At 38.5% G+C, this 21,181-nt stretch overlaps 1 protein-coding gene across 2 annotated transcripts; it reads right to left on the reverse strand.

The window, feature by feature from the left end:
• Window positions 1–816: 816 nt before the first annotated feature.
• Window positions 817–20,933, reverse strand: srsf7a (serine and arginine rich splicing factor 7a). 2 transcript variants are annotated; one of them, XM_028825093.2, is made up of 8 exons: window positions 20,862–20,933; window positions 19,262–19,491; window positions 9,859–10,044; window positions 9,402–9,485; window positions 3,771–3,806; window positions 2,945–2,989; window positions 2,669–2,767; window positions 817–2,483 (listed from the first exon to the last, which is right to left on the reverse strand). In XM_028825093.2, exons 2-8 carry the CDS (start codon window positions 19,483–19,485, stop codon window positions 2,429–2,431), a joined length of 729 nt encoding a protein of 242 aa, XP_028680926.2. In that variant the 5' UTR covers window positions 19,486–19,491; window positions 20,862–20,933; the 3' UTR covers window positions 817–2,428. The 2 variants fall into 2 exon arrangements, with proteins under 2 accessions (XP_028680926.2, XP_028680925.2); XM_028825092.2 differs by having other exon boundaries at window positions 20,712–20,912.
• Window positions 20,934–21,181: the final 248 nt, after the last annotated feature.

The raw sequence follows: 21,181 nt of genomic DNA on the forward strand, positions 1-21,181 counted from the left end.
TGAATTTGCAATATCAGCTCTTAAGTTTGAGATTATGTATTAAATGCAAATTTAGGTCAGCAGCAGTTACAACTATAGGATCTTTAATTTTAACAATTTAACAGTATTGTTTGGAATAACACCCAATGGGATAAAATTTTACAAGAGTCTACTTCAAAACTTTATACTGCATTGCTCCTGTGTCAACATATCTTACTCAAACTTCAGGTCTTCTAGTCTTCCATAACCAAATGAGAAAATCTTACATGATACAAGATTATGGGATGCAGGAAAAGGGCTATTGGGATATAAAATTCTGACAAAAATAGTTCAGAGTTTCTTCACCATTTGGCAAATTTTCATTAACTATTCTAAAATATGCCTGCTGGATCTCTGCTTTTATTAGCATTTCAATGTTTCAATATACAACAGGAACTCTGTGTTCACTCAGCTATCTTAACTGGATAGGGGAAGGACGGCAATTTCATTGCCTAGAATCCTGTACCAACTGTATATTAAATTGTAATGGGATTTTTAAGGAGAATGATGCTTTATTAAAAACCAGGTAAAGTGACGAGCTTAGGTCACATTCAAGGGAATAAGCCTTAAATGTTGGTAGGGTTAAAGTGAGGTCACAAACATACACAAAGCGGCGCTGTGATTTTCATGTTCTCACATGTTCAATGTTAGCAAACTTTAAGACTGCTCATTTTCCTCTTGATCTGATGAATTCAATTAAACCATGAACAGAGTAGTGCAACATGTTTACAAGTTTTCATGCACAAATTCCTTAAACTCTAACAAATGAGGGTATAAAGCTAAAGCTAGAGTATCTCATTTCTTTACCACATACAAGTTTTATTGCAGGAAAAAAAAAAAAAAAAATTTTTTTAAATGACACAATCGAGGACAATTGTGTTTGCAAAACATGAATACACAAGTCATTTTCCCCATTCATTGAGGTGGACAGACCCAAACTGACAGCCTTCATTTATCTGACCACCTGGATTTCACCAATATAAACATGTCTCATTCCTTTAAACCAGGCCTCGAGAAAGTATCATGGAGGCCTACAGGTATTCATTCCAATCAAATAAATCCCACCTTTAAGTGAAACTTTAGCTTAAATGAGCTGTTTCTTAGCAATAATTTAACTTTTTATCATCTAGTTTTAAGTGTCCTGAATTGAACAGAAAGTTTCTTAAAAAGCAGATGAGTTTAAGAGTCCCCTTCTTTCACACTGCTATCTGCTTTTCAGAGGTGGCCTACCTTTCAACAAATAATGATCCAGCACAAAACTATCACAGTAAATATAGTAGCATGAACTGAAACTGTGTATATTTGCACTGCTGTCACAAATCACAATGGAACCTTGTATATACTTTTTAAATTCAAGAACAAGGGGACAAATAATTAGCCAGGACATTCCATCACAGGCTCACAGTAGAGGATATTATATTTGCTTCAATTAAAACCCGCAGCCAGCATGGACCTCTAGGAGTAAGTTTGGTCTGCCCCTGGAAACGTGCATAGGGGAAGGAAAAAAATAAAATAAATAATATATAGGACCATACAAACAATGAGACCAGGAAACATTTTTAAAGAAATAGATATTCCTGTTAAAACATTACCATTCATTCTTGTCAGAGTACAGTGGTCAAAAGGACAAAAAAAAAAAAAAAAAAATGAAAAAAATATACAAGCATTCTGCACATTAGTTTTACCCATTTTTCTCAAAGCTGAGCAAGATCAAAACAAAACCCACCCCAAAACAGAAGTTCAAGCAAAGCTCTTTGTCCAACCCAACTCCAAACTCATAGCCCAAAGAGACCGGGACATTTTCCAAGTCCCTAAAAAGAGAATCACAAATTTAATGCAAAGAAAATGGGAGGGGGGGGGGGGGGGGAGAAAGGGAGCCCCTACTCCCACAAAAATACATAAACACTCCTAACTCCTCCCCTCATGGTATATGGGGTTTTAACAAAAATCCAAAAGAGCAGTACAGAAACTACTGCTGCCTCATTACATATACACAAAAGCCATGGGAGAAAGATTTATTTAATTAACAAGACAAATGTAAAAGCAACTTGGTTTTGAAGTAAAATGTAATGTTACTGACTAACAGTAACGAACTGTACAATTAAGACTAAATGTACAGATAACTTAGGGCCAAATTTCCTGTTCAAAAATAATTACAGTTCAAGCGATAAATGTGTTCATTCCCAAAGTAGGCTCTGCATAAATACATGAAGATTTTAGGTACAGTAAATAAAAAAAATACTCACTGTAAAAGGGATTGAAAAAGTCCCATCCAAGTTTTAAAAAAGGGGGCGCAATGGAATGTAAAGGGAGCGGGAAGGCACTAAAATTAACTAGGTGTTTGTATTTTTAAAACGTAAAAATTATACAATTAAGATCATTTTGCTGACAACAGGTCTTCTGCCGGTCTTCATTCGGCCTCTTCATGATTTGGACTTTCTTGAGGGGTTGGGGTTCTGGAACGGCTGTGAATGGGAAAGAGGACAACTTAAGTGTTGGCCAAGATGGCTCAGCACATGAGACAAGTTGTTAAAGGACAAATTACTTTCAAGTGTGGACATTAAATTTAAAAACATTGAGGACCTCCTCAACAAACCAAGGAGAGGATACCAGTTAGAGAGAAATTAACCAAGATTAACAAAGTTGTCACCTTTCTCTTTTAGGAGTAGGGGATCGTGATTGGGACCGTGATCTAGACCTGGATGCGGACCGTGCTCTGGAGTGAGAAGCAGATCTGGATCTTGATCGGCTAAAATGAAAAGTGACAGTAGTAGTCGTCAACTCCCAAACAAGACCAAACAGTCCTAATACATCACAAATTGGAACAACATCAAAATATATCACAGTAGCTTGTATTAATCCGCTTTTAAATTAAATCACAACCAAGATGCTCTACTCTGTGCATTCCATTTGTATTTAGATTTACCTTCTCACTGGAGTTCGGGACTTGGATCGTGCTGGGGAGCCAGACCTGCAACAAAATAAAACCAAATGTCTGAATGATTAAGAGATATAGGTTTAATAAGACCAGGTTACACTCTGCTTTCAGCAAGAACTGACCATGGTGCTACAGTTTTAGTGCGCCACTCATTCCAAGTCATTTATTGAGTCTGAAGAAAATTAAAGATGATCCGCAATTTGAGTTCATGCAGAGACTATTCTGTAAGTAGGCATTATAATAAATTGGCCAGAAGAAAGTTGTACATGTGCAACGTGAAATATCTTCCAGCACAGCAGAGAAGTAAAAAATACCCATAAAATGGGGTTCGAATTCAAAATACTTTTAAAGTGTGTAGATAATATGGCATATGATATACTATCCTCAAGTAAGCCTCATCCCAAAAATAAATTCTGTGCCTGTTGACATAAATATTTGCAGTTTACACCAAGGGAGAATCCTGCCAACAACAGCATATTATAAAAGATCACAAGATTTTAAAATAGCAAATTTTTAAAAAAGGGACAGCTGAGAGCCAGAGGAAAAGAAAACTGCCATTATGTAAATGGAGTTCAAGTCATGTTTCACAATAAATTTATAAATCCATGCTTACTTGAGGATAAGAGCAAAATGGAAGAACCTTACTTAGCTTTTCAAACTCTTCAATTACTATATACCCTTTAACAAAAGGTTTTACACAAAAATGGTTGCAAACAAAATATACAGGTACATGCATTTTGAAAACATTTTAGACACACTCAAAGAACCAAGGTTGAGGCCTTAAAAATTAAGGACACATCCCCTTCAATCCCACCTGCTTTTCCTTTTAGAATAAGATGGAGAGTGATACCTGCAAAAGAAAGCAAGCTTATTAAATTCAGTTAACATACAATACTTGAATTAAAACAAAAGGGAAAACAAAAACAAAGTGGCCACAAAGTACACAGAATGAGTATGGAATGGCACATGCCATTAAATCTCCAGAAGTGTAACTTCCAGAATGAGATCCTAAAACAAAACCACCAAATTTGAATGCTGAGAAAAAAGTAGAAGTCTTAAAAATAGGGCTGCATAAGTTCCAATAGGCGAGTTATGTCAGTGATGGACAATCCCGATTCAGGGTGGCCACATTGGCTACAGGTTATTATATCCAATTTCTTAAATAGGATAAATATTGGCTAGTAGTTGGATGATCCAACATAGCCAAAACTACTACAAAAACTTATTTACAGCCAAGCAGATTAAACCTAACACAGGTTAATATATGAATAATGTCTAAACCCATTGATATGTACAATAAGAATACATTAGAGAAGAATTTTCAGGTTAACCCCACAATTGAGTAAAATAATATCAGGGTAAATACAGTGGTGTGAAAAACTATTTGCCCCCTTCCTGATTTCTTATTCTTTTGCATGTTTGTCACACAAAATGTTTCTGATCATCAAACACATTTAACCATTAGTCAAATATAACACAAGTAAACACAAAATGCAGTTTGTAAATGGTGGTTTTTATTATTTAGGGAGAAAAAAAAATCCAAACCTACATGGCACTGTGTGAAAAAGTAATTGCCCCCTGAACCTAATAACTGGTTGGGCCACCCTTAGCAGCAATAACTGCAATCAAGCGTTTGCGATAACTTGCAATGAGTCTTTTACAGCGCTCTGGAGGAACTTTGGCCCACTCATCTTTGCAAAATTGTTGTAATTCAGCTTTATTTGAGGGTTTTCTAGCATGAACCGCCTTTTTAAGGTCATGCCATAGCATCTCAATTGGATTCAGGTCAGGACTTTGACTAGGCCACTCCAAAGTCTTCATTTTGTTTTTCTTCAGCCATTCAGAGGTGGATTTGCTGGTGTGTTTTGGGTCATTGTCCTGTTGCAGCACCCAAGATCGCTTCAGCTTGAGTTGACGAACAGATGGCCGGACATTCTCCTTCAGGATTTTTTGGTAGACAGTAGAATTCATGGTTCCATCTATCACAGCAAGCCTTCCAGGTCCTGAAGCAGCAAAACAACCCCAGACCATCACACTACCACCACCATATTTTACTGTTGGTGTGAAGTTCTTTTTCTGAAATGCTGTGTTCCTTTTACGCCAGATGTAACGGGACATTTGCCTTCCAAAAAGTTCAACTTTTGACTCATCAGTCCACAAGGTATTTTCCCAATAGTCTTGGCAATCATTGAGATGTTTCTTAGCAAAATTGAGACGAGCCCTAATGTTCTTTTTGCTTAACAGTGGTTTGCGTCTTGGAAATCTGCCATGCAGGCCATTTTTGCCCAGTCTCTTTCTTATGGTGGAGTCGTGAACACCGACCTTAATTGAGGCAAGTGAGGCCTGCAGTTCTTTAGACGTTGTCCTGGGGTCTTTTGTGACCTCTCGGATGAGTCGTCTCTGCGCTCTTGGGGTAATTTTGGTCGGCCGGCCACTCCTGGGAAGGTTCACCACTGTTCCATGTTTTTGCCATTTGTGGATAATGGCTCGCACGGTGGTTCGCTGGAGTCCCAAAGCTTTAGAAATGGCTTTATAACCTTTACCAGACTGATAGATCTCAATTACTTCTGTTCTCATTTGTTCCTGAATTTCTTTGGATCTTGGCATGATGTCTAGCTTTTGAGGTGCTTTTGGTCTACTTCTCTGTGTCAGGCAGCTCCTATTTAAGTGATTTCTTGATTGAAACAGGTGTGGCAGTAATCAGGCCTGGGGGTGGCTACGGAAATTGAACTCAGGTGTGATACACCACAGTTAGGTTATTTTTTAACAAGGGGGCAATTACTTTTTCACACAGGGCCATGTAGGTTTGGATTTTTTTTCCTCCCTAAATAATAAACACCATCATTTAAAAACTGCATTTTGTGTTTACTTGTGTTATATTTGACTAATGGTTAAATGTGTTTGATGATCAGAAACATTTTGTGTGACAAACATGCAAAAGAATAAGAAATCAGGAAGGGGGCAAATAGTTTTTCACACCACTGTATTTCTTGTTTTCAAAAATATTTTGTCAAAACAAGTAGGCAACAAATGTGCCCACATGACATACTTAAACGTTTCTATTTATACAGTTACCACTGCATACCCCATGCAAATTGTAGTAGGGTACCAAAAGTGGGATAATTTACACTATATTGCCAGAAGTATTGGGACGCCTGCCTTTACACACATGAACTTTGACATCCCATTCTTAATACATGGGCTTTAACATGAGTTGGCCCACCCTTTGCAATTACAACAGCTTCAACTCTTCTAGGAAGGCTTTCCTCAAGGTTTAGGAGTGTGTCAAATCGGAGGTAAAAAAGCTTAGGGGTAACTGTTGATTGTAATCTGAATTTTAAACCGCATATTAATCAGATCACTAGGACAGCATTTTTTCACCTAAGAAACATAGCAAAAGTTAGACCTCTTATATCATCGAAAGATGCAGAGAAATTAGTTCATGCGTTTGTTTTCAGTCGGCTAGATTACTGTAACGCACTCCTCTCAGGACTACCCAAAAAAGACATCAATCGTTTGCAACTAGTGCAGAATGCAGCTGCTAGAATCCTTACCAGAAAAAGAAAATCCGAACACATTTCTCCAGTTTTGATGTCACTACACTGGTTACCTGTGTCATTCAGAATTGACTTTAAAATTCTGCTTATGGTTTATAAAGCTTTAAATAATCTCGCCCCGGCTTATATATCGGAATGTCTGACACCTTATATTCCAAATCGTAACCTCAGATCCTCAACTGAGTGTCTCCTTAGAATTCCAAGAGCAAAACTTAAAAGAAGTGGTGAGGCGGCCTTCTGCTGTTATGCACCTAAAATCTGGAATAGCCTGCCAGTAGGAATTCGCCAGGCTAATACAGTGGAGCACTTTAAAAAACTACTGAAAACACATTATTTTAACATGGCCTTCTCATAACTTCACTGTAATTTAATCCTGATACTCTGTATATCTAATTCATTATAACAACTTCATTCAAAATCTGTACTAACCCCTACTCTCTCTTCTGTTTCCTTTTCCGGTGTCCTGTTGGTGGTGGCGTGCGCCACCACCATCTACCCAAAGCACCATGATGTTCCAACAATGATGGATGGATTAAAAGCCAGAAGTCTGTATGACCATCAGCATCAAGTGACTCCGTGAAAAGCCCGAACTACAAAGAGGACTATTTCATTTATGTTAGGTAGAATGCCCAAAGGGGACTGGGCGGTCTCATGGCCTGGAACCCCTACAGATTTTATTTTTTTCTCCAGCCTTCTGGAGTTTTTTTTTTGTTTTTTCTGTCCACCCTGGCCATCGGACCTTACTCCTTTCTATGTTAATTAATGTTGTCTTATTTTAATTTCTTATTTTGTCTTTTATTTTTCTTCTCTTCATTATGTAAAGCACTTTGAGCTACTTTTTGTATGAAAATGTGCTATATAAATAAAATGTTGTTGTTGTTGTTGATGGGAATTTTTGACCATTCTTCCAGGAGAGCATTTGCGAGGTCAGGCACTGATGTTGGACGAGAAGGCCTGGCTCGCAGTCTCCACTCTAATTCATCCCAAAGGTGTTCTGTCAGGTTGAGGTCAGGGCTCTGTTCAAGCCAGTCAACTTCCTCCACAGCAAACTCGCTCATCCATTTCTTTATAGACCTTTCTTTGTGCACTGATGCACAGTCATGTTGGAACAGGAAGGGGCCCATTCCCAATATATTCCCACAAAGCTGGGAACATGAAATTGTCCAAAATAGCTTCATATGCTGAAGCATTAAGAGACCCTTTCACTGGCTCTAAGGGGCAAAGCCCAACCCCTGAAAACCACCCCACACTATAATCCCCCTTCCACCAAACTTTACACTTGGCACAATGCAGTCAGGCAAGTATTGTTCTCCTGGCAACTGCCAAACCCAGACTCATCCATCTGATTGGAGTGACGAATCGCACTTTTCTGTCTGGCAGAGGACACATCTCCACTGCTCTAGAGTCCAGTGGTGGTGTGCTTTACACCACTGCATCCGATGTTTTGCATTGTACTTTGTGATGCAAGGCTTGGATGTAGCTGCTCAGCCATGGAAACCCATTCCATGAAGCTCTCTACGCACTGCTCTGGAGATAATCTGGAGGCCACATGAAGTCCGGAGGTTTGTAGCTATTGACTCTGCAGAAAGTTGGCTACTTCTGCACACTATGTGCCTCAGCATGCACTGTCTCCGCTCTGTGATTTTATGTGGCCTACCACATTTTTATGTGGCAGAGTTGCTGTTCCCAATTGCTTCCACTTTGTAATAATACCACTAAGAGTTGACCATGGAATATTTAGTAGCGAGGAAATTTCATGAATGGACTTACTGCACGGGCGGCACGGTGGCGCAGTGGGTAGCGCTGCTGCCTCGCAGTTGGGAGATCTGGGGACCTGGGTTCGATTCCCGGGTCCTCCCTGCGTGGAGTTTGCATGTTCTCCCCATGTCTGCGTGGGTTTCCTCCGGGCGCTCCGGTTTCCTCCCACATTCCAAAGACATGCAGGTTAGGTGGATTGGCGATTCTAAATTGGCCCTAGTGTGTGCTTGGTGTGTGGGTGTGTTTGTGTGTGTCCTGCGGTGGGTTGGCACCCTGCCCGGGATTGGTCCCTGCCTTGTGCCCTGTGTTGGCTGGGATTGGCTCCAGCAGACCCCCGTGACCCTGTGTTCGGATTCAGCGGGTTGGAAAATGGATGGATGGATGGACTTACTGCACAGGTGGCATCCTATCATGGTACTAGGCTTGAATTCACTGAGCTCCTGAGAGCGACCCATTCTTTCACAAATGTAAGCTGTCTGCATGCTAGGTGCTCGATTTTATACACCTGTGACCATGGTAGTGATTGTAACACCTGGATTAAATGATTTGGAGGGGTGACCCAATATTTTTGGTAATAGTTTACATTACTGCTTTAAAAATAAAAAAAAAAGATTACTGTTGAAAATTAAACTTAAGATGTCTTTCTAAAGCATTATTTTGTATTCTCATCTTTGTTAACCACGAAAATCCCCATGTTAACAAAAGTTGACTTAAAACAGTCTTAACCGTTGTATGTTACAGAAGAACAAGCAAGTTTACTAATGAATGTGACTTTAATGCACTATACAAGAACATTTAAAACCATTGACATTGCTTTATTACATCAACAGTCTGCAAAATAAGTCACCGACAGGACAGCACAACAATCTAAAGCTTCTACTCCCCATCTCAAGTCCAACAGTAGTAAAAACATTCAAGTAATATTTGGCATAACAGTGAAGAGGTCTTAAAAAATTATATCTTGCCACAACCTTTGGGTGGTAAGAGAATTAGTAAAAATCAATTTCTGCTATATACTTACTAAAAGATTCACATTCAATGCTATTCCAAATAAAAATGGTTACAAGAAATCCACCTCTGCATGCCACTTCACTAAATTTTTATATCGCATTGAAAAAAGTCATACTTACCGATCGTTGCTGCGACTACGAGAACGATTATAGCGGTTTCCTCTGGAACGTGAACGGGACCGGGACCGAGATCGGGACCGAGACCTGGAAAAGATTAACATTTTAATAAAATTGTTGACCCTACAGTGAGCATTTTTTGTAAAAGTGGTTCATTTTATTATTTTGAATTGTATAAAGTTAAACAGCGAAACCTATATTAGCATTTGAATAACTAGGACTACTGCAGCCACAGAAAGGAGCATGGAGTCTACTGGGTTTTTCAGAAGGGAGAAAAAGCTTAACATTTATATCTTAATACTAGCAGGAAAGGGGAGGGAAAAAAAACCCACACAGCTTTCCCTTACTTTATAAAACCCCAAGACAACTGGAAATAATCCACACAGCCTTGATGACTAAATCTAGACAAAATCACCACAATATTAGAGGGTACATTTGGAGGGAATTAGTGAATCTTCACCTGCTACGGCGCCCTCCACTTCTTTTGTTGTTGTAACGGTAGCAGTCATATGCATAGTGGCCTCGCTCACCACACTGGTAACATCGGTCATTAGGGTCAAAGTGTCTTCGACTCGGGCGTCCATATCGTGTCTTCCTGGACATTCCTGTGGAGAGTTCTACACGAATACGTGAGCCACAAAGCACCCTGCAAAAGAAGCATTTTAGCAGTGTTTTGATCAGCAAAGAAATAAAAGTTATAGGAAATAGCTGAGCAAAAAAGCTAATTAGAATTTTTACGTGAGTAATGTATATTAATGTTTTAACAGGAAAATCGTGTATGCCAATTATAGCACCAAATTCCATTCTTTTCTATGGTGAACACCACAGTGTTTAAAATTAGGATCTCACAAAATAAAAAAATACCCCCCCCCAAAAAAAAAGTTAAATATAAAACCCATCCTTTAAAAATGTGTTTTATGAAGTGCAATCTGAAGAGTCTGCCAATTGTTTTATTCTAGTAAGCCCGTCTTTAAGAGATCCTGCAAGATAAAGGGAGAATCACATCATTGAAAACTGAGACCCAGGTACCCAGTGGTAGGCTAAGCTCTAATTAAAGACAAATTTTTCATAACTGAAAAACAAAAATGAATCTAACACATGCAAACATTACCAGTATCCACTGCTCTGCTCCTATTGCACAAAATTATTCAAAGGCTAAATTATACTCTTACAATCTAAGGGATTTGACAAAGAATACTACAGAGTTTATCTTGAGTAGACTAGAACTGAACCAGATAAGCAGGTTAGGAAGATAGATATATGGATGACTGCACAGACTAGACCAATAACCAAGAACATCCTACTGTACAAGTGAAACAATTGGAAAATAGGGACAAACATGAACATTTACCAGTCAGTCCTTTAGCATCCATTCTCTGGGAAATTATCCAAATCAGTTTCTCCCTATGTTGGTGTAAGAGGACACTTAAACTATTACTTTTATGGAAAAAAAAAATGTTTAAAAATCAGCCACTTCAGTGCTCTGTGCCACAGCAAGTGATACCGGAGAAGGGCTGAAAGATCAAAAAAAAAAAAAAAAAAAAAAAAAGCTAAACATCGTTTTTCTGGTCCAGTGTCACAAAAAACCTTCATCCTTTCTCAAATCCATCCCATTAGCTACACATTTATGATCCGTAGACAATGTACCAGTTTACTTAAAATTTTGATACTATTTGAACACTCCCTCCGGTACTAGATATGGAGAAATTTTTAAAATATGCAGAATTCAAAACAATGCCATTTGATACTATTTACACAGCTCAGTTGTACAGGGGAAGTTTCTGTCCCAAGGCATTTCCAAATAAAGAACAATTTTTGTAAGCTGAAAGCTACACTTGTAAGTGGATTACTTCAGGTCTTTTATGCAAAGAATCAATTACAAAATGCACACACATTTTCAAACAAGTCTACAATGTGTTAAATGTGGAGCTTACAACTTGTACAAAAAGCTTCCTCATATTTAAAGCCATACTCACCCTAAATATCTCATGTAGACATAAAATTGGTATACGAGAAGATTGCCGGGCTCTTTCAAAATTTGTACAGAGAAGAAATACAAATAGAGGAAGACTGGAGACAGACTCGCTAGCAACAAATCAGAACCAATCAATCATTTTGAGAGTAAACGAAAAGTAACTGTATATAAATACAGTGTACATATATACAGTTCAAGAAAACCAGTTGTTCAGAGATTAATCCTGCAGGCATTTCAGATTGTTCTGACTTTCACCCTATGCTGGCCAAACTAACTAAAATGTAAACTGTAAAGACTACAAACTAAAAATTTTAAACTTAAAGATTGTACATCTGACCATTTAAGGTAACAGCACTTCAATGTTTTTGAGAAAAGTACCAGCGATGTTTCATCTTTCACCTACTGTTTTCTAATTTTCCATGTAAAAAATTATACCCCATGAAGTGTTATTAGCATGTAGGACATGAAGATTTGATCTTCATTTAAACAGTATCTAGAGATCAAGGTGATAAACATACAACATTTATATGCTTTAGTTCACTGCATAAAAATTAAATGCAAAAAAGTACATTCCTACATTTATCACTATCTTAAAATATCTAAAATTAAAATTGCAACTAAATGTCTGAAGCGTGTATTATTACCAAGCCAAGACTGAAGGAGCTCGAGTCCTTCAGAAACAAAAAGTTAGGAGGTCAAGAAGTCTGGAAAGGAATTGAAAAAGATCTCCAAGCAACTGGAAATAGGCCATTCCACGGTCTAGAAAAACATCTACAAGCAAAGAACATTTCAAACATCTTCCGGCTTGTCCACGCCAGGCTACATCAGAAATTCAGCCTCAGGAGCAGAACACAAGATCTTGAAAATAAGTCCCTTAGAGAAACAAAATTTCACCATGTGACCTACAGGTAGCTCTAAGTGCTTAAGTCTACTGTCAGAAAGCAGCTATAGTATGTGCACTAGATGACACCTTTGCTGTCCAGAAAACTTCAGGAAGTCTAAAAATTGTGCCCATGAACATCCAGAAGTCCCATCTTTTCCACGAACAGTGTTGTCTAGAAAGACAAGGCACTAAAGGTGTTATATGGCCACAGTACCAGAAGACGTGTTCGTCTCAAAACCAAAGACCGCATCTGTCCACAAGAAACTGATACCAACTATAATGCACTGTAATGGAAATTTTATGGTTTGGTGCGGCTTTGCTGAATTGGAGCCTGGTCAGTTAAACATTCTTTGAATTAGTGCTGGGCGGTATACTGGTTCATACCAAAAACAGCTTATTTTTGTTATGATATGGACTTTTCTTAAACCGCAACACCAGTTTAAATAGCCTAAACATTCGGAACATGCCGCAGCAGGAAGCTGTTTAAGAGGGGACCTTTTTCACTGCTGCATCGCTAAACACGCATGCAATGGAGTACATGCGTTAGTGGAGGTATTGAGCGATGAAAATGGACAGAACATTACGAAACTTAAGCAGACGATAAAGTTGAACATGATGATATAGAAGAATTTTTGCAGAAAAAAGGAGCCATGTCTGTTGTCTGGAGATACTTTGGTTTTAAAAGGTTGGACGTGGACCATTATGTTCAAAATGTGTGAATACTGTTTCTATACTACTGGATAATACTGCAAGCCAAGTTGTACTGGTTTTATTTTATTCCCCCCCCCCAAATAATACTGTGTAATGTAACTGGGTACTGTGTAGTAATGTGAAGATGCCAGTCCCCTACAGACTCCCTCTTCCCACATGGTAGTCTGCTGAACCAACACCATCGATAATTATGACAGATGAGCTGACAAATCTCATTGAAGCCATGGGATGGTGGAAAGTGCTCTTGTTAAAAACAGTCAAAAGTAAAACCATAAGTGTCCATTGTGCAGTTTTCAAAAAAAAAAAAAAAAATACAGTACCCAAATAAATAGCAAATCCAGAAAACCAGTGAAACGTGGGGATAAAATCCATAATAAATTAGGTTAAAATGCAGTCTCTCTCCTCACTCGATCGCAGCCCACCACCTTCTGTCTCCCCGGCTCACCCATCACGGACATTGCTGGCGGAGCCTCTGCAGCACTAACTCCTTTTTGCCAACCCCCGTCTTGGCTTCCCCACCACACTGCACAGCCAGACCGTCCGAGGTTGGCACACCTCCAGTCTTCCTTCGTGCTCACCCAGTCGCTTCTTGGATCCATTGGGAGGTCTTACATTTCACTCTCATTTCGATTCATTGGAAGGTCTTACATTTCGACAGACACAGCAAACTGGACATATATTTTTTTGTAGCTGCAGATCCACTACACCACAAATAGCATTATAAATGCAAGTTGCAGTTTTATTATTTATGTATACAGCTGGGGCATATAATAATGCATAATATATAATGCAATTTGCCTTAATGATGGTTCAGTTGGTAAAGATGTCATCACCAAGTTGCACTTGTTTGATTTTTAATTGGTGAATACTGTACTGTGTAATGCACCTAGTCGTGAAGTAATATTACTGGAAGTTGCACTATTTTATTGTAATTATTTATTAGTTTAAATATTATACAGTTTAATGATGGTAAAGTTGTTTAAAATGTCACTTTAATGTGTCAATGAACAGAGTGTTAAAATTAAAGTGTAGTTTTACAAAAATATTTACTATTTATTCCTTTTCTAAGACATTTTCAGTACAATACAACTTTTGACAAAAATCTGGATATTTTACCAAGTCTAAATGCATCTCTGGATGGTTGAAAATATGTTGTCAAAATTTTTGTTTAAGTTGTTTGCAAAATTTGTTCAATAAAAACGTTCTATATTTTGACTGCAACTGTCATGCAATGCGATTCCTTCTCTTCGTTAGTGCCACCCTCTTGAAAACTCACTTTATGGGGCCATGCAAACCTGTATTAATACTTGTGTGCACATTAAAATGTCTTTTTATACAATGTATAATTCTCATGACAGTGGAATAGGTTATTATTATTCAGTCTACTGCAGTAATTGCAATGGGGAAAACGTAGTTAACATCCACTCGTGCATGGGAAAAAAATACTGTAATACCATGAAACCGGTATAATTTTGAAAAATAATGTGATATAGAATTTTGGTCATACTGCCCAGCACTACTTTGAATCCTTTACAAAGTTCTTCCTTGTAGCAGAGTACTGGAGGATAAAAAAAAGTGTCAGAAAACTACAACTTAACTAAAACTGAACATTGCAACATTACAACGGTCTGAAACAATCAATAAATATACCAAAGAATGGCTAAAGAAAAAAGGAATGGAGGGCTCTGGAATGATCCAAGTCAAAGTCTGAAGCTAAGGCTATCTGAAACAGGCTGTCTACACAATGTTCCTGATACGATACACAACCAAAATAATTCTGCATGGAGTGAGAAAAGCATAATTTTTTTACTTGAGAGGCAATATCAGCTATTAGAGACAAGGGTGTACTTACTTATTCCACAGACAGAAACGGCATACTTAACGGCCATCTTATTAGGTACATCCATTCAACTACTTGTTAAATGTAAATATCTAATCAGCCAGTCACATGGCAGCAAGTCAATGCTTTTAAGCATGTAGGCAATGTCAAGATGACTTGCTGAATTTCAAACCGAGCATCAGAATGGGGAAGAAGGGCAATTTAAGTGACTTTGAATTAGGCATGGTTGTTGGTCAGAGTATGTCAGAAATTACCAATTTACTGGGATTTTTACAAAATCATATTTAGGGTTTACAGAATTGCCCCAAAGTGGGGGGGTATTCATTGAGCAGCAGTTCCCTGGGAAAAAATGCCCAGAGGAGAAAGTCAAACTGGTTCACACTGATGCAAAGGAAGCAGTAACTCAAATAACCATTCATCACAACTGAGGCATGCAGAAAAGCATCTCTGCATTAACAATATGTCAAACTCCGAAACAGATAGGCTACAGCAGCAAGGAGACCACAGCAGGTGCCACACTTGTTACGTAGGAAGAAGCAACTGAAGCTACAATTCATACTGGCTCATCAAAATTACACAATAGAAGATTGGAAACATGTTGCTTGGTCTGACGAATATCGATTTCTGCTGCGACATTCGGATGGTAGGATCAGAAATTGGTTTAAACAGCATAAAAGCACTGATCCATACTGCTTCTGGCTGGTAGTGGTGGTGTAAAGGTGTGGGAGATATTTTCTTGGCACACTTCGGGCCCCTTACTACCAAATGAGCATTGTTTAAATGCCCCAGCCTACCTTAATATTGTTGCTGACCATGTCCATCCCTTTATGACCGTTGTGTACCAATCTTCTGATGGCTACTTCCAGCAGGCTAGCACAGCCTGTCACAAAGCTGAAATCATCTCAAACTGGTTTCTTGAACAGGACAAGGAGTTCACTGTACTCAAATGGTGTTCAGTCACCAGCACCTTTGGGATGTGGTGGAATGGGAGATCACATCATGGATGTGCAGCCAACAAATCTGCAGCAATTAAGTGATGCTATCATGTCACTACGGAGCAAAAATCTCAGTGAAATGCTGTACCTAATAAGAGTGTATATCTGCTCATTTTACAACTAAATTTTGAATCCCCACTCCTTACATTAAATTTAAAATTGTTTAAATAAAGACCAAATCTTAATACATCCACTTTTTTAATACATTTAAAAAAAAAAAAAAAAAAAAAAAAAAAAACCACCACAACATTTCACGGGGGGTGTTCTTTCTTTTTCACATTAATTGCATTTGGTTTTGCGTGTCATACTTACCTCATATTTTTGACATCCATTGCATGTCCAACCTACCTGGAAGGGGATCTCTCCCTGAATTGGGGGGGTGGGGGTTCTCGCCGTCTTAGAGTCAAAGCTAAGGGAGTTGTCACAAAAACTGGGTCTGTTAAAGCCCATGGAGGGATTCCTTGCTTGATTTTGGGCTATACAAGAAATTGTTGTTCACATGACTGTATATGCTACTGTCATTTAAAGAAATAAAGCTAAGAATCATTCACTTAGTGATAGTAACAAGATATGAAGTATCAATCTTTATGCATTAATCATTTTATATTACTAACTTGTGGAACTGCCTTCTGTATGTGGCAATTTAACCTTACACAACCTTTACAGAGATTTTTTTCAGTCACATACTTAACCCTAACGAGTCAGAGGCAACCATGACTTCAGTGATAGCCAGATGTGTCGTGTGTGACTATATCATGCAGCTTAACATACCCATCAATGTATGCTCATTTAATCAGACAAGCTTGGATAATGAGATAAACATTAGTTTTCAAGTTTAATATCCCCACCAACCACAAGTTGTGTAATGTGACAAAGGCTTTAAAAAAGCCTGACAAAATTAATCACAAGCACTTAACTTGTAAGTAAAAATAAAGGCTAAACTAAAATTATGCAAAATATATTCTTGTTCAAAAGTAAGTTACAACTTTCATTCTAATGTCTAGGAGTTCTACAGTTTTTAACAAACTGCAATAGGACTTAATAAAAGGTTCCCTAACTGTTTAAGATGCAATGATAACATCTTGCCTAAAGAAGGAGCCTGAGGTGCCTCAAAAGCTTGCATATTGTAATCTTTTCAGATGGCCAATAAAAGGTGTCATTTTGCTTGACTTCTCATTAGAATTAGGAGTAAGAGGACTCCTTTTAAACAGCAGCATTAATTCAGAGTTTCAATTCAAATAAAAATTAACTTTTGTGTAAGAATTTTGAAGTTCAGCCTCTTCCAGCATTGCACTTTATTCCCACCACAAAAAAAAAAAAAAAACGCAATGCTTTTTACTATTAATCTCAAAAGAATCACAAAAATAGTAAAGAATAAAAAAAATGAATATGAAAATACCACTATGAATTATGCCAAAATGGCAAATAATCTCAAAACAAGTCCTTTTTGTGGTGTATGTTAAAGAAACGGTGAAAGACATGCTATTATTGTCCCGACTGTGACAATGTATCGTTTCTTTTCCAATTTTCTTTCTAGATTTATCAGTTTTTGAACAGCACACTGCACAGGTATGAGTTGAATTCAGTTTTTTTTTTTTTTTCCTGTGGGAGATATATAAAACGTGTACCATAAGACACTCTGGATTGATCCGCAATGTGCTGAAATGTCCGTGTGCCTCTTTAGCACTAATGTGGATGGTGGATATGCAGCAAACATTTCTTCTACAAGCTGGCATGTAAAGTCTGCAGGAAATGCAGTTTTGCCAGCTTTGTTTCTACAACATGGATGCATCTCAAATGCACTGTTCCACCAGATGACAAAATATTTTGTAGTATTTCTTTTGTTGCATCCACATAATGGGATAGAACATCTATTCCTGATCCCCATGATTTACACCACCCATCGTGCTACTGGAGTCAACCACAGCACAAGACTTCATAACCTGCTTGTTCCCGTTGATCTGTACTGTGACCGTAGCTGCATTATTTTCAGTGCTAAGACGACAAACATCTTTGTCCTTCCATTTCAACACAAGCACTTTACTCTTGTCAAGCTACTAGCGCACCTTGCTGTAATTTAGCTCTGCCAAAGTCTTCAGGCATGCCAAGACGGCTAGAACGCACTGTTCCATATGTGTTAGTCCTTCGCAGCAAGATGTCAAACAGCTCTGGCGAAGCATAAAAATTGTCTGTCGTTACACAGTAATCTTGATACAGCAGAGCATCTATCAAAATCGGCACCAATGACATAGCAACACCATACTGATTGTATTTTGGATCAAATATTGTTCCTTTCTCTGTGTACAGAACCAAATTCCAAATGTATCCAGTTTTAGATTCACAAAGCCCATAAAGCTTTATGCCAAATCTGGCTCTTTTTGACATGATGTATTGTATCCATGACAGTCTGCCCTTATAAACCATGAGACTTTTCATTGATGCCAACCTCGCAGTCCAGAATGTAAACGCTCAAATTTTACTACAACGGCCTGGTGTATCTCCCAAATTTTCTTCGTTTTGGATGCTGGATGGGTATTTTCAATGTCTTCATTGTTGATAAAGTGTAGATATTTCACAAATTAGTGAAAACCTACACTACGACAATTTCTCCAAATAATGGTAGCACTGACAGCACTTTTACAGGCCGAGTGATTCTCGGATCCAACGCTTGCACAAGATGTAACTCTGCAGTTGCCCAAGTGACACTCGGGACTAATGCTTTTAGCACGGTTTTCACAGCCCAAGTAAAGCTTGGCTGTAACGCTAAGGAGGTTAAGCTATATTACAGAATTTGTCATTTAAGTTAGACCTGTATACATGTACAAATCGCATCTATTTGCATTAAAAAAAAAAAAAAAGTGTCGATGCTAATGAAGCTAAGCCAAGCGCACAAATCCCGGGGTATTGGTCTTACACCTGTACTCAGTATGCCACAGCAGCAAAATCCCATTAAACAAGTTTTTCCACTGATGTAAAGGAATATTCCACCTCAAAATTATACATGTTACTTACCGAATGTAGTCTATAGTCATGACCAATAAAAAAAAAAAAAAAAAAATTTATATCATGTTTTCATCAAGTATGAAGTGAATACAGCCCAGTAGTACAAATGCTGTACAATGCCAAACAATATGAAAAAAGTCCACAGAAGACAGGACTCTTGACTAATTAATAAAACAAAGTTGTGTGCAGAACTTATTGAAAAACACTAATTTGACTAAAGATTTTTAACAAAGTTTTGTTACCCGTTTCATCCAGAATTAGTAATGTGTGTGTACATATTATACATACACACACATTTTTTACATTGATCATAACAGAGCCTACTGTTAACCCATCAGGCCCCCACCCCCAAGAAAAAAACACAAATATCAAAAATAGTGTGCTGCAATAAAAATGACAAATTAAACAATATTTTACATATTGCCAGAAACTCTTAAGATACTTTAAAATACTCACTTTCCATCCATTCCCTTAACAGCATCAACTGCATCTCGGGAGTCTTCATATTCCACAAAAGCAAAGCCAGGAGGGTTGCGTGCTACCCATACACTGCGCAGAGGACCATAGTAACTGAAAGCCCTCTCAAGCTCTCCCTTCGCAGCTCCACTACCCAAGTCACCAACATATACCTTACAATCAGAAGAGCGTGAGGAACTACGTGATGAAGAATAGTAAGACATCTTAACCTAAAATGGGAAAAAGAAAACATCTTAAGAGGAAAAAAAAAAAAAATAATAAAATAACCTACAGCAACATAATTCACAAAAAAAGTCCATAAACAGAAATGATCAGAGGAATGTGCTTACACTTTCCAAATTTTGTAGTAAATATGTAAAGCTACTGGTGGCCTGGTTATTTTTTTTTTATAAAAATCAAAGCAAAAATCTGACAGCATCATTGTGTACATACCTTTGCCTAATGCACTACAGGAGGCAAAGTTCTGATATGCAAATGAGCAAAACTGACACAGTATGCACCACAGACTGTGCCCAATTTAGCGGCATGGACTTTTTAAGTAACCTACAATTTGTCCCCAGATTTGTAATCATTGCGTTTTAACTTAATAACCATTTGCAAAAATAACAAAGATAACTTCCAGGCGAAACATTGTAACATGCTGCTAATTATTTGTGCCTAAAACTGTTGCAAGCAAATTACCCATACAAAAAAAAATGATAAAGCATATCTACGGTAAATGCATTTTTTCCTTATATTGCAACGAAAAACTGCAGGTTTTTGACGAATCTGCTAAGCTGCATGAGGACACGTCCAGGTTCGCTTTTCACTGCATGACGTACCAATCAGCTCTCAAACTCCCGATCGGACGTCTTCATAACGCAGAAGAATAAACTTAACAGGAAGTACAACCTGAATCTCAATGGACTGTACGCGATTACTAGCTAGTCGCCCTCCCGCCGTTGGCTGCAAAAATCTAAATAAGCCACTCGATGAGCCGAATGAACGCGGGGGGCTTTCATAAATTTGACGTAACCAGTACAATGTAATGTGCATTTTCAAAATATTTATCACGGGTTTTCAACAACAACAAAAAAAAAAAAGATAAAAAAATAAAGTTCCTATGTGGAAAGAATGCATAAATGGCAAGGTAAATCGTTTGCCTTCGTGATATACAACAGGCTTAATGGCCCACCAAAAAACAGCCACTCTTGCACACATGTAATACAGGCCTTGCTACGGCCGGCAGTCAAAGGCCTAAGGCCTCGCTACAAACAACCGTTAAAGGAAAAAGTCAAGACTCGATAAAAACGCAGTTTTTTTCACAAACAATCTTCCGATCCCAGCTCCAGACCGCAGTGATCAGTGCATGCAAGTTATTCGCCCCACGCGGAGCGCGACAGAGGCCCTGTCTTAACTGGCAAACGGGAACAATGGCCGCCGCTCTTACCTGAAAGTAAGCACCTGGGATCCAAATGGGCGCTCTCAACGTCTATGACTCAATTATGTGCTTGCGGGAGCTCAATCGAAGCTCCCGATTAGACCTGGATTCGGTTCAAGAAAGGTTCAGACACTCAAACCTACGCTCTATTCCACGCACCTCACTCCCTGCAGCCTTCTACTCGTGCCGCCCGCCCGGCTCTGTGCGTCACGCGCGCCAGCGTGCCTTATACCCGCCCCTCGCGCCGCAGCTATGACAACGCGCTGCTTGTGCTCGCGCGCCTTTGCCTGTGTAATTCGAATTTTTGTTCAGTTCCTCAACTGAAAATAAGGAATCTACATTACAAAATAATCATCAAGAAGAAACAAGCCATGGATTATCGCAGATTTAAAAGGACGGATAGCCTGGAGAAAAGGGGCATTTGAACGTGGGACATTAGCTGAATATAAAGATCTACAGAAGGAGGTGAAACGTGAAAT

Source organism: Erpetoichthys calabaricus, chromosome 18, assembly GCF_900747795.2.
Source record: "Erpetoichthys calabaricus chromosome 18, fErpCal1.3, whole genome shotgun sequence".
Lineage (NCBI taxonomy): Eukaryota > Metazoa > Chordata > Cladistia > Polypteriformes > Polypteridae > Erpetoichthys > Erpetoichthys calabaricus.

Coding starts and splice junctions, on each gene's coding strand:
- srsf7a (XM_028825093.2), bottom strand. CDS start 19,485: ATGTCTTACTATTCTTCATCACGTAGTTCCTCACGCTCTTCTGATTGT. Junction 9,486..9,858: donor AGTGGAGGGCGCCGTAGCAG/GTGAAGATTCAC, acceptor AATCTTTTCCAG/GTCTCGGTCCCGATCTCGGT. Junction 2,484..2,668: donor CCTACTCCTAAAAGAGAAAG/GTGACAACTTTG, acceptor TCCCATTCACAG/CCGTTCCAGAACCCCAACCC.